The sequence below is a fragment of the Lepus europaeus genome, chromosome 14 (assembly GCF_033115175.1).
Source record: "Lepus europaeus isolate LE1 chromosome 14, mLepTim1.pri, whole genome shotgun sequence".
NCBI lineage: Eukaryota > Metazoa > Chordata > Mammalia > Lagomorpha > Leporidae > Lepus > Lepus europaeus.
In genome coordinates this window covers 65897744-65912183 of record NC_084840.1, presented here as the reverse complement: position 1 = coordinate 65912183, position 14440 = coordinate 65897744, and the positions used below count along the sequence as shown (strand labels likewise).

The following is a 14440-nucleotide window of genomic DNA, read 5'->3' as shown; positions in this document are numbered from 1 at the left end:
ATACTAGAATTATATTTGCTGCTAGAAATTATGAATCAATTAAGCATACGATACAGTTGATTCTAATTTTGGTTAGTAGTTCTATAAAGTTGCTGTGAATACTATATTAGCTAGTATTGACCTATTGCTCTGGAGAATGTCATGTTTCTGTGAGCCTCTGTTCAGAGCATTTTCATCAGGTGATCAATCCATACACTTTTATGAATATTTCTGTTTGAAAACATCTTATATAATGTATGTTGTTCATTCATTAACATGACTTTACCACCATAGCCCTATAGTATGTGCCTGAACAAAACTTACCTAACACACGTTATTCTCTGCATTTGGGCACATCAGTCTCCTTGCACTTAGAAACACTAGATAGCACTTCAGCACTATGCTTGGACACCATTTTAAACAGTGAAATCACCCACAAAAGACATAAAAATATGAAAAATTCACTATGAAACATTTTGCAAAAGACAATTATTTATAGAATGATAGCTTAAGAGAAAACGGAGTGTCTCCTGTTCAGCTTCTGCTGGGAACATCAACATAAGGTGACTAGGATTTTTTCTCTTCTGTACCTGTCTCTGAATAATTATCTGAAAATGATCACAAGAACATCACAACCATTGAACTTACAAATCAATTTTAGCCTCTAGATGAATTCACAAATAGTAATACATGAATTGTGATGGTTACTCTATCAGACTTTCAATCTTCATTTTCGTTTTGTTAGAATTTTACAGTAACAATATTCTTTTAATTCATTATTAAATATCTGTACCAGATATCATTATTTCTAAATTAAACAGTCATATATTTCTTATTGATAGTTTAATGTTTGTAGCCCAGCTTTCAGGTGGAAGCTGTATATTTCTTACCAGATATTTTTCCTTTCTCTAGGAAACAATGCCTCCACCAACACATACTGCATTTTCTGGCCACCACCTACCGTTTGTTGGTTTTACATATACTAGTAGCTGGTAAGTTTGAAAAGTTAATATAATTTGGACAATTTAAAGCAGTCTAAAGTGAATTGAAATGTTAAAATGTAATGCGTGAGAGAGCCTTGTAAAACTATAATGAACCCTTGGCCATTAAAAAATGTTATTACAAAATGACTGGAACACATAAGATCTTAAATCATTTTGGAGGAGAAAGAATAGGATAAATGGAGAACTCGGAATGTAACCCTTAGCATAGGGCAGTAATTAGAAGAGTCCTAATGCTATTGAATAAATACTCTGTTAGTGTCAAGCACCAGAACTTTCAACTCATTAGTCCTACCATTGTTTCACTGTCAGTCACTACACATGTATCTTCCATTTCCTCCTTACCCAGTTGAAATTCCATTATAATGATTATAATCACTCCTTGTGTGCTACTTCAATTCCCTTGGCTGTCTCTTATTCTAATTGTTTTTGCTAAGTCAACATGCATTGTTAAAACTTAATTTTCTGCCAGTTCCTGTGCAGTTCAGAGTGACTAGAGAAAATATTTTAGAACTATTCTTTGTAGTCTTCACATTCATGATTATTGAACTCAGGAATCTCTTATTGCTGCCTGGAAAATATACATTAATGTATTTACTCTTCCTTTTGACCATGGTAGCTATTTCGTACATTTTACTTGCCTCAGAAGTATCTGTCATCTGCCCTGTCCGCTCCCAATTTTGGGTCCTCTTTGAGAGGACTGAAGCAAGCAGCAGATAAGCTTCCATGAGCTTTCATTACATTTCCCATGTATACATCTGTATTCTAGCATGTTGTCATCTTTTCATGAATAACCGTACAGGCTTCTAGCTAAGGCCAGACCCTTTCATCTCCTACTGCCTAGTCAAGTGCATTGCTTGCTTTTATATCATGAGCTTTTCCCCTTTCTGTGTCATCTGCATTGTCAAATCCTTTCAGTTTACAAACATGCAGTTCATTATCTCATGTTAAAGCAAAATATATCATCTCTCTAGATCTTTTCCTTCATCTGTTACCAATCATTCTCTGGTGTACATTAGAGCAAAGTTACTTGAAACTGTTGACTCTGTTTTGTCCATTTAAAAAAAATGCTATTCTTTCTTTCTTCCATTCCTTTCAGGTATGTGTGAATTCATGCAAACTACTTTTATTGATGTAACCTTTGATCTCCATATTGCTAAATCTAATGCTTACTTCTCAGTCCTAGTCTTAGTTATTTGCTTATTTTAGTCTTACTTGCCTCATCTGTACAACATTAAAAAAGCTTTCATTTCTTAGCTTCTAGGGCACTTTCCTGGTTTTCCTTTTTGTTTCTGGGCACTCCTTCTCAGTCTCCATACCAGATTTCTCCTTATCTCTCTGATTTCTGAATATCAGAGTGCTCTATGACTCAGTCTTTTGATTTCTCTTTCCCATCTGTACTCTGATGTTCTCCTAGGTATTTGCAGATAAGCAACAATGAACTGATCAGCTCCTGTCCTGACTTTAGATGTACAATGTAATACTTTATCCTTTTTAGTATTTGTTGTTGTTGTTGTTGTTCTAGTACTGTTGGTTGAACTCAGTAATTAACACATAATTATTCTTAGGTGTTTAAATTTTAACTGAAAAGTGATCCCTGTTAAATCTAAGAGTGGAAAAAGAGAGGGAGGAGATGAACAATTTGGAACATGCTCAATCGGACTGGCCGCAAATGGTGGAGTTAGAAATGTGCCAGGGGATTCCAACACAATCCCATCAAGATGGCATGTACCAATGCCATCGCACTAGTCCAAGTGATCAATTTCAGCTCACAATTGATAGCTCTGATAGGTCTAAGAGTCAAAGAGATCACACAAACAAGACAAGTATCTGCTAATACTAACTGATAGAATCAAAAAGGGAGAGAAAGATCCAACATGGGAAGTGGGATACACAGCAGACTCATAGAATGGCAGATGTCCTAAACAACACTCTGGCCTCAGAATCAGCCCTCAAGGTATTCGGATCTGGCGGAAGAGCCCATGAGAGTATAGCAGGCATGGAAAGCCAAGATATCATGGGAAAAAAAAAAAAAAAGACCTAAATGAATGATCTCTGTGAGTGAGATCCCAGTGGAAAGAACGGGGCCATCAAAGAAGGAGGTACCCTTCTCCGAAGGGAGGAGAGAACTTCCACTTTGACTATGACCCTATCGGAATAAGATCAAAGTCAGCGAACTCTAAAGGCTTCCATAGCCCTGGCAACTCATGACTAGAGCCTAGGGAGATTACTGACGCCATGAACAGGAGTGTCAAATTGTTAAGTCAGCAACAGGAGTCACTGTGTACTTACACCCCATGTGGGATCTGTCCCTAATGTGTCATCTAAAGCGAAGTGATGCTATAACTAGTACTGAAACAGTATTTTTATACTTTGCGTTTCTGTGTGGGCACAAACTGATGAGGTCTTTACTAATTATATACTGAATTGATCTTCTGTATATAAAGAGAATTGGAAATGAAAAAAAACAACCTGGTGTTAAAATGGAAATGGCATAGAAAATTAATTAATTTGAAAAAAAATTATGTAGGATCTCTGTCTTTAATGTGCTGTACATTGTTATTTAATGCTATAATTAGTAATCCAATGGTAGTTTTTTCACTTTATGTTGCTATATGGGCAAAATGTTGAAATCTTTACCTAATATATACTAAACTGATCTTCTGTATACAAAGAGAATTGAAAATGAATCTTTACATGAATGGAAGGGGAAAGGGAGCGGGAAAGGGGAGGGTTGCGGGTGGAGGGAAGTTATGGGAGGGGGGAAGCCATTGTAACCCATAAGCTATACTTTGGAAATTTATATTCATTAAATAAAAGTTTAATAAAAAAAATGCTTCTAAAAGTAGTTTATGGAGATTTTGCCCAAAAAAGTGTTTACAGTCATCCTAGACGGCTAACTGTAACTAGATATTCAAAACACTTTTTTTAAATAAGCAGTTTTAAAAAGCTCATCTTTTTACTTCAAACTTTTTATTACAGTGTGAACCCACTGGGTTTTTTGTTTTTTGTTTTCTTCAGTGTTCTTTCTGATCGGAGCTGCTTAAGAGTATCAGCTGGTTCCACCTCACTGGATCTTGATGCTAATGTTCAAAGAACTCTAGATAACAACTTAGCCACTGAAGCTTATGAAAGAAGAATTAAGCGCCTTGAACAAGAAAAACTTGAACTTAGTAGAAAACTTCAAGGTAAATATACTTAAAAAGGATATTTTACCATTTTGGATTGGACTCACAGTGTTGTGAACTGTTCATTACAAGCGGTTCTTTTATTCCAGAGAAATTATTTTATTAAGTAGTTAAAAAAAAAAAAAGCTAATTGTAGAAATTTGTGCAGAACACAGTGAAATCATACAGTCAACAGTAAACAGTAACAAAATAGCATTTGCTTCCCCTGGGCCTCTATGTATGTATCTAAATGTGTGGGAATAAATACTCTAGAGAGAGGATTGGAACTACAAAGAAGAAAGTTACTGTTGTCACTCCAGTACGTAACACTTGAATTACTTTTTATTTCATATTTGCTCAGTCCTTAATAATTTTAGTTCCTGTCAAAAATGTCTGCTTAACAATTTTTTACAGGCATAGTATTGGTGATTTTAAAATGCATGTAGGTAATGGTTTAAGATTCTTAGTTTCTTGTTTATTTACCTTCAGTGATCCTATTCTCCATATTACCTCATCTTGTAAGATTGTTTTGAGATCAAAATATCTAAAACCTTCATTGATCTTAGTTTCAAGCAAAGTCTCTATAACCTACTGCTGATGATTTCTAGTGAACTCTCTGGTGCTTTTAACCCATCAACAGCATTTGACCCAGCTGACCATTTCTTCCCTCTGATAACTCTCTTTTGTTTTTGTTTGGGTTACTTTCCTTTCCTGGTTTCCCTTTTTTTTTTTTCATAAGCTAGTCCTTCTCAGTCATCATTGCTAATATCTCCGTAAGTATTTTACTTGTGAATGGTAGAGTACTCTAGAATATTCCATACTTAACAGTTGCTCAGAGTTAAAACCTCACAGCCATCCTTAAACTTGTACATTTTCTCATATCCCCATGTCTGATCAATCAACAAAATAAGGTCAACTCTACCACTGCAATTGATCCAGAAATTGATTATCACTCACAGTGGGCTTCTAACTCCATTTCATACCACCATCAACTCTTACCTATAATTGCAATAACTTAACTCGTTTCCCTGTTTTTTCTTTTCTCCCACTAACTCCTTCTTCTATATATTTTTTTCACCCAATATAAGAGGGAGATAATCTTGTTAAAGCACAAGTTAGATAACTTTACTTACTTATCTCCACACCCAGTAACTTCCTATGTTATTCACACTAATAACCAAAAATTTCAGGCCGGCGCCGCGGCTCACTAGGCTAATCCTCCACCTTGCAGCGCCGGCACACCGGGTTCTAGTCCCGGTCGGGGCACCGATCCTGTCCTGGTTGCCCCTCTTCCAGGCCAGCTCTCTGCTGTGGCCTGGGAGTACAGTGGAGGATGGCCCAAGTCCTTGGGCCCTGCACCCCATGGGAGACCAGGATAAGCACCTGGCTCCTGCCATCGGATCAGCGCGGTGCGCCGGCCGCAGCGCACCAACCGCGGCGGCCATTGGAGGGTGAACCAACGGCAAAAGGAAGACCTTTCTCTCTGTCTCTCTCTCACTGTCCACTCTGCCCGTCAAAAATTAAAAAAAAAAAAAAAAAATTCAATGCAGCAGCTGGGATTCGAACCGGTGCCCATATGAGATGCCAGCACTGTAGGCAGCAGCTTGACCTGCTATGCCACAGTGCAGGGAGACTTGGATAAGGTTCCTGGCTCCTGGCTTCAGCCTGGCTAAGCCCAGTCATTGTGGCCATTTGGGGAGTGAACCACTGGGTGGAGGATCTCTCTGTCTCTGTCTCTCTGTAGCTCTGCCTTTCAAATAAATAAAATACTTTTAAAAAAAGAAAGAAAAAACTTTTTGAGGAGACACACAATAAATAAAATACAAAATTAGGGTCATCAATATAGATAAAGAAGGTAGGGTATATATTAGATTTTTGACAAGAAAAAGAAAATATATGAAACAGACAATTTAGAGAATAGACTTCAGAAGTATCTTAGGATTATCAAACATTACCAGACTATTTAAGGTTAATGATCATGAACTTAAAAGATTTTTTTTTTTTTTCATTTGAAAAGCAGAGTGACAGCAGAGGGAGCAATAGGGAGTAAAGGGTGGAGCTGAACGAGAGAGGGAGAGAGATCTGATTCCTCCCCAATGGCTGCAAAGGCTGAGGCTAATCCAAGCTAAAGCCAGGAGCCCAGAACTCTTATCTTGGTCTCTCCTGGGTGGCAGAAGCCCAAGCATTTGGGCCATCCTCCACTCCCCAGGTGTATTGGCAGGGAGCTGGATCAAAAACAGAGCAGCTCGAACTCAAAATGTTGCTCCAGTATGGAATGCCAACATCTCAAGCTGTGACTTAATCCACTGTGCCACAACACTGGCCCTAATCATGAAATTTAAATGTGGGGTGTGTATATGACACAATGGTTAAACTACCATGTGAATCAACTGTTTTCCCTATCAGAGTGCCTAATTTGAGCTGTGGCTACTCTGCTTCCTATCCAGCATCCTGGTCATGCACACCTACAAGAGCATCAACTCATGGCTTAAGTACTTGGGTCCCTGGCATGCACATGGGAGACTCGAGAGTTCCAGGCTCCTATCTCTGGTCTTGTCCTAGCTCTTGCTATTGTGGATATTTGGGGAGGGAACCAGCAGATGGAAGTTATCTCTATCTCTTGTTCTCTTTGTCTCTCTTCCTTTCAAATAAAATAGGTATTTTCTTCAGCCGCTTTCATCTTCTACATTACTATTACAATGGATAGCCAAAATTGTGCCTTTCTTGGCTAAGTTCAATGAAAGAGAATAGGACAAGATATTGAAGGTTTACACAAAGCAGTGATTGTCCAAAGAATATAACTTGAGTAAGTAAGGCAGAAAGACAGAAAACTAGAAAGTGTTAGGAACAATGGATTGGCATTCCGGGTGGTATGAAGAGTTGTTGAGAAGTCTTATCTGTAATAAAATGCTGTAAGTTTCCTCCGCCTTGCGGCGCCGGCACACCGGGTTCTAGTCCCGGTCGGGGCACCGATCCTGTCCCGGTTGCCCCTCTTCCAGGCCAGCTCTCTGCTGTGGCCAGGGAGTGCAGTGGAGGATGGCCCAAGTGTTTGGGCTCTGCACCCCATGGGAGACCAGGAGAAGCACCTGGCTCCTGCCATCGGAACAGCGCGGTGCGCCGGCTGCAGCGCGCTACCGCGGCGGCCATTGGAGGGTGAACCAACGGCAAAGGAAGACCTTTCTCTCTCTCTCTCTCTCTCTCTCTCTCTCACTGTCCACTCTGCCTGTCAAAAAAAAATAAAATAAAATAAAATAAAATGCTGTAAGTTTAGAGGTATGATTTTGTAGATTATAGTTACTGATTATTACAAAACATACATTAGGATTTCACAATTGGTTAACAATAAACATTTGGTGCAGGAGAATTCTTTGATGTGAGAGATAGTTTTACATTCTGTTAAATATTGATCGTTCCTGGTCCCTGACACCAAATGCTTGTAGCAATCTCCTAGCACTGTAAATAACACCCCTTCTCTCATCCCTTCTCCGTAAGGTGGTGGTACCACCTGCAGTTGAGAACCACTAGTCTAGGGCCAGTTAATTTAGTGGTTAGATTGTTTGGGGCTGCATGTATGCAAATCCCCTTTTTTTTTTTTTTTTAAGATGTATTTATTTATTTGAAAGCTTGAGTTAGAGCGCTCTTTCATCCGTTGGCTCACTCCCCTGAAGAAATCCACTAGGGGGCTTCTAAGATAGCTTTTAATTTCTTCTTAAATGAGAGCCCTTAATGAAAGAAAATCAGTCTTCCTATTTTGGTCTCTGGATGTGTGTAGAGAAGAAGTTTGGAACTTTGGTAATACTGTGGAATCATATAAAGAAAGCCTAAGAAAATAACAGAAATTATCTCAATATTTGGACTGAAACCATCTACCTCTAACTCCTTATGTAGGAAATTATATTGTTTAAGAATATCAGTTCTAACAGGGTCTGGTTATATTGGAAACTAATTCCTAACCAATGCTGACAATATAGAATGGAACTGCCAGGATTAATTTACAGTCAATTGCAGTTTTGACCTGGTTCACCTTGCCTATGCATGCTGTTATTTGATACTAGGATGTTGTTCACACTCAAGTAGAAAAGAGTAGCTGATAAAAACCAGCTGGTATTTGAAATAGAGATGTATGTGTCTGAGAAGCCAGAGTTAGATGCTGTGTTGATTTTGATTAAAAGTCACAAAAATTAATAAAAGGACTAGTACTGGAAAGAATGGCAGAGAACAATAGGCAAAATGCTCTTCAAGTAGAGAATAAGGAAGACGAATGAATAACTATAATCAACCAGAAGTGAATGTTTCAGCAGACCTAGGGATGTTAGCTAGATTTTAAGGAGCAAGGTTGCCTGTTTCACTGTATGCCATGCAGAAGGTGAGGTATCAGCAGAGATACCTTCTGTTAGTCTCTTGGGTATTTTTATATCTCCCCATTTTTCCAGTCCCAATTTAGATTGCTTTAAAAAATAAAAATAAAATTTTCCAAATAATAAATATGAAAGGGATAAATTTTTGGCATGTTTTGAATCGAAAGAAGAAATGTATAAGATACTGGATGTAGATAATCATGATCTGGTAAACAATGTAGTATATCTTATATCTTTAAGTTAACTAGTATTTACTAACCACCACACATATGAAGATCATCACATATATACACAGGAATACTTCAAAAAGTTAAGGAATTAATGGTAATGGAATTAAAAGGTAAGTTTACTTTGGTGCAAAGAATTTTTGAAATGCATACCTGTGTATACACACACACATATACAATACTGATTTTCATTTTCAAAAAGAATTGCAGTAAGGAAAACGTTAACAATTTTTGCCCCCTCCATAAGTGGCAGAAAATTATTTTAAGACAAAGGTTAGTAATTTTATTTATGACATAAAATGGTTTTAGTTTTCCTTTTTCCCATATCTTTTCATGATATCTGGGAATAAGCCTCAGTAGAGTTTCTTTAATAAATGTTTCTTTAAAAGTACCCTTTTATCTTCTGATTAGGACTCCTGAATAAATTAATAGTCTCTATTGTAACTAAGTATTTCAGTTAAATTTGTGAACCAGAGTCATTTGCAAATGTGCTTCAAATTTCGTACTTAATATTTGGAATGCTAGCTTTCTATATATTACATATTAATATGTTTAAGTCTATTCACCTGATTCCTAATAGAGTATTCAATGTACAAATGTGTTATTATCTCATTGTGATGCTTCCTACTAGGACTAAAAGGAGTTGAATAGTTGATTGGCCTGCAGAGTATACCAAACGTTTTTTAAACTAAAAATCTTACATAGTAGCATGGAGTTTTGTCATATATATCTATTATAAATTCAGTTCGCACAATGGAATTTTTGTGACTTAATTTTAATGTTCCTTCAATCCTTTTGATGATGCATAGATTTTTCTGGTATATGGAAATGTATAAAGATTTTTCTATAACAAAATATATTACATTAGTTTGAAGTTTTAGTAAATGATATTTTTCATTCTGTCTTTTATTCTTTATTTTAAAGAGTCAACACAGACTGTCCAGGCGCTGCAGTATTCAACTGTTGATGGTCCATTAACAGCAAGCAAAGATTTAGAAATAAAAAATTTAAAGGAAGAAATTGAAAAACTAAGGAAACAAGTAACAGGTAAATTTCTGTGACTCACTGTTAATTCAATTTAGTAGATTTTTAAAGAATAGTTTATTCACAAAGCATCCATTGATTACCTATTTGTGTTATGTGATGTGAGGTATATGCTAATAAGGGAAATGTAAAGAATATTGTGAGTTCTGCTTTCAAGAAGCTCATGTTTTGGTCTGGGAAGCAGATGAACAGAGATAGGCATTGAAATGTATTTGAAAAGGCTGTGAGGAGAAATACACCAAGATATATGGGAAGTACAGGAGAGGAACACTTAACCCAGACTAAAAATGAGCAAGTGTGACTTTTTTAGAAATGTGACGTTTAGTTTGGGATATTGAATTGGAATTTATCTGGCAAGCCATATATATGAATGGGGAAAAGATGTTCAGATTGAAGAACATAACACACACACATCAAGATTTGACAACATTTATTTCCTTTTTTTTTTTAAATTAAGATTCGTTTACCTATTTATTTGAAAGGCGGAGAGAGATAGCAATCTTCCATCTGCTGATTCACTCCCCAAGTTGCTGCAATGACTGAGGCTGGGCCAGGCTGAAGCCAGGAGCTAGGAGCCTTTTCTGGGTCTCCCTCCTGGCTGTAGGGGCTCAAGTACTTGGGTCATATTCCACTGCTTTCCCAGGCCATGACAGGAGCTGGATCATAAGTGGAGCAGTCGGGACTCCAACCAGTGCCGATGTGGGATGCCGGCACTACAGGAGGTGGCTTTACTCGTTACGCTGTAGCGTTGGCCCCTGAAACTTTATTTCTAAAAAATTAGGATAGGAAGATGATAAGCTAAGTCATTTATTTTGCTTTGATACCAACAACATGATAAGAGTGGAACTGTTAGGGTTGTATGACACTAAAAATGCAGTGGAACACAAGATGAGCTAGGATGGTCATTGATTTATCTTCAGAAGAAATAATATAGATTTGGAAAATTGATTAATAAGCTTGTTGCAAATCTAATTTTTTTATAATACAATGTGATTGAATCTTAGTATCTTTTAAAATCTTGTTTTAAAATTAAAAACTGCAGCAGAAATGTGGTTTGCACAATAATTGTGTCTTTGTTGCCTCCATGTCATAGCTAACTTATTTTTTGAGTTTTGAACAAATTTATTATTGAATAACAAATTACGTATTAAATTTCTAATGGAAAATGTGATTTGTGTTTTGGGTTTCCTGCATTGTTAACATTTCATATTTTCAACTAGGCATGAAAAATGAGATATGACCATTCTGTGTGTTTTTTTTTTTTTTTTTTGAAAGGGGAAAGACAGGTAATTTTACTAGCTTGATTTTGCCTGTCAACATCATCTCATTTCTGCTCTTAATTTTTTTTTAATTTCTTCAAAAATTTAATACATTTGTATTACTTGTACATTTTTGTGAGGTACCCAACGATAATTGAGTACATGCATACAGCATAAACTGATCAAACAATTAGCATTTCTTACTTTTCTTTTTTTGAATATAGTTACTCTTCTCACCATACCCGCCTTCCCACCCATACTCCCACCCCTCCTTTCCCTCCTCCCCCCATCCCCTTGCTAGTCCCATTCCATTAAGATTCATTTTCAATTAATTTTGTACACAGAAGACCAACTCTACACTAAGTAAAGATTTGAACAATTTGAAATAATATATACACACACAGACACACACAACTGTTTGAGAACTAGTTTTACAGTTAACTCTCACAATACAACTCATTGAGGGCAGAGGTCCTGCATGGGGAGTTAGTGCACAGTGACCCCTGTTGTTACTTTAACAATTAACACTGTTATGTATGATGTCAGTTACCACTCAAGGCTTTTGACATGAACTTAACTAACTTTCTAAATTCTGAAATATTTTGCTCTCATTTACAGTGTGAGTACTGCTCTGACAGTAACCAAAGGAAACCTGTGTTGCTGTCTAACTCATTATATGTAGAATAATAACTTCATTTTTTAAGTTTCAAATAGCATTGTAATTTCAGTTATGCTGCTCATAAATTCATTGTTAATAAATAAATTACTTTTGTATGTTTATTGTCTGCTCTGCAGCATTGTAGAATTTACTTGCTCTGGAGGATTTGGGTTTTTGCTGTTTTAAAATATATATTTGCTAGTATGCTACTCTCTTTTTTTATTCTATTTTTTGCAGTTATGTATTTATTTGAGTGGCACAGAGACACAGAGAAAAACAGAGAGAGTTCTCCCCTCTGCTGGTTCACTTCCCACATGCCCACAGTAGCCTCGAGCTGGGCCAGGCCAGCTCTGGGAGCTAGGAACCTAATATAAGTCTTCCTCTCTCAGGGGTGGCAGGAATCCAATTACTTGAGCCATTACCTGCTGTCTCCCAGGGTATGCATTAGCAGGAAGTTGGAATCAGGAGCCAGGACTTGAACCCCAGACCTCTAGCAGGGGATGTGGTTGTCCTAACCTAGTGTCTTAACCACTGTGCCAAACACCAGCCCCTGAAGTTTGCTTTTTGTTTTTTGTTATATATGTTATATATATATATATATATATATATATATACACACACACACACATAATATATATATAAACACTTAGAATTTTATTTGCTGACAATGATATCATCTGCAAATAAGAAGTTTTATTTTTTGCCATTCTGGTGAAAATGCTTTTATTTCCTTTTTTTGCCTTAGTATACTGGATAGAACTCGATGCACTTCATTGAAGAGAGTGTTAAAAAGAGCATCCTGGCCAGCACTGCGGCTCAATAGGCTAATCCTCTACCTACGGCGCTGGCACACCAGGTTCTAGTCCCGGTCAGGGTGCCAGATTCTGTCCCAGTTGCCCCTCTTCCAGTCCAGCTCTCTGCTGTGGCCCGAGAGTGCAGTGGAGGATGGCCCAAGTCCTTGGGCCCTGCACCCGAATGGGAGACCAGGAGAAGCACCTGGCTCCTGGCTTCGGATCAGCGCAGTGCGCTGGCCGCAACATGGCGGCCATTGGAGGGTGAACCAACAGTAAAGAAAGACCTTTCTCTCTGTCTCTCTGTCTCTCACTGTCCACTCTCTGCCTGTCAAAAAAAAAAAAAAAAAAAAAAAAAGAGCATCCTAACTTTTCTATCTTAGGGGAAAAGCAGTATGTATAATATATGTATAATATCAGCTATTGATTAAGCAGAGATGCTCTTTATCAAGATAAGTTTCCCTGTATTCCTATATGTCTGAAGGTTTTTAGCATGCATGAGTGTTGAATTTTGTCAAAGGCTTTTTCTGCATCAGTTGAAACAAATGTGATCCCCCCCCCATTTTTAAAGATTTATTTATTTATTTGAAAGTTACAGAGAGAGAGGGAGAGAGATGGATCCTCCATCCATTGGTTCATTCCCCAGATGGCCATAATGGCCATGGCTTAGCCAGGCTGAAACCAGGAGCCAGGAGCTTCATCTGGGTCTCACATGTGGGTGACAGGGGCCCAAGCACTTGGGCCATCCCCTGCTGCTTTTCCCAGGCCGTGGGCAGGGAGCTGGATCGTAAGTGGAGCAGCAGATACTCAAACTGATGCCGAAAAGGAATGCCAGTGTCTCAGGTGGCTGCTTTACCTACTATACCGGCCCTGATTTATTTTTTTTAATTCAGCTGTTAATATGATAGATTACATATTGGTTGATTTTCGAATATTGAAACAACCATGCATCCCTGGAATAAACGTCAGTTATTCATGGTGTATAACTATTTTTATATATTGCTGAATTCCATTACTTTTCATTTGTTTATGGTGTTTGCATTTATATGAGAAATATTTGTGGGATTTCTTTTACATTTGATACTTTCTTTGTCCTTATTTTGTTTAAATCAGGGAACTGTTATCTTAAGAGGGAACTCTTCCCTCCTATTCTTTCCACAAGAAATTGTGCAGAATAGGTGTTCATCCATTCTTCTTTAACATTTTATAGGACTCTGCAATGAAGCTATGTGGACTTGGAGATTTCTTTTGTGATAGTTTTCAAATTATGAATTCAGTTTCCTTAATAGGAAGAGTTAAAATATTTCATTGTGGGCGAGTTGTGGTAGTTTATGATTTTTGAAGAATTAGTATGACTGATCTTAGTTTGATAAACTTGTATGTAGAGTTCCTCACAGTGTTCCCTTATTATTCATAATTCAGTGTTAACAGTTTGGTACCTGTAGGATTTGTAGGGATGTTTAATTCCTGATATTAATGTGTTCTACCTCTATGTCTGTCTCTGTGTTTTCTCTCCACTTTGTTGATTTTTTCCGAGAAACGACATTTTTCCTTAATTGATATTTTTCTCTATTTTTCCATTTTCAGTTACATTGAGTTCTGTTCTTTACAAGTATTTTTCCTTTTTACCTGCTTTGGGTTTATTTTGTACTTTCCTAGGCTGTTTATGTGGAAGCTAGATTCTTTATTTTTGACTTTTCCTCTTTACAAGGTATTCATTTTGTGCTGTAAAATTCTCTCAGTACTATTTTAGCAACATCCTACAAATTTCAATGGTTTGTGTTTTTATTTTTGTTCAGCTGATTTTTTTTTAAACTTTCATTTAAGATTTATGCCTTGACTCACAGATTATTTAGAAGTATGTTGTTTAGTTTCCAAATGTTAGAAGAGTTGTTTTTTAGATTTATTTATTTATTTGAAAGGCAGAGTTATAAAGAGGCAGAGGAAGCAAGGGAG

The 14440-nt window shown here is 37.2% G+C and overlaps 1 protein-coding gene across 4 annotated transcripts in view; it reads left to right on the top strand.

Annotated features, from left to right (window-relative positions):
* CDC42BPA (CDC42 binding protein kinase alpha) overlaps positions 1-14440 on the top strand; it is a 352518-nt gene that overhangs the window by 180025 nt on the left and 158053 nt on the right. For all 4 annotated transcript variants that reach the window (XM_062210852.1, XM_062210850.1, XM_062210853.1 and 1 more), the window contains exons 9-11: positions 892-971; positions 4002-4168; positions 9657-9779. In XM_062210852.1, coding sequence (XP_062066836.1) covers positions 892-971; positions 4002-4168; positions 9657-9779 — 370 coding nt within the window. The remainder of the gene's footprint in view (positions 1-891; positions 972-4001; positions 4169-9656; positions 9780-14440) is intronic.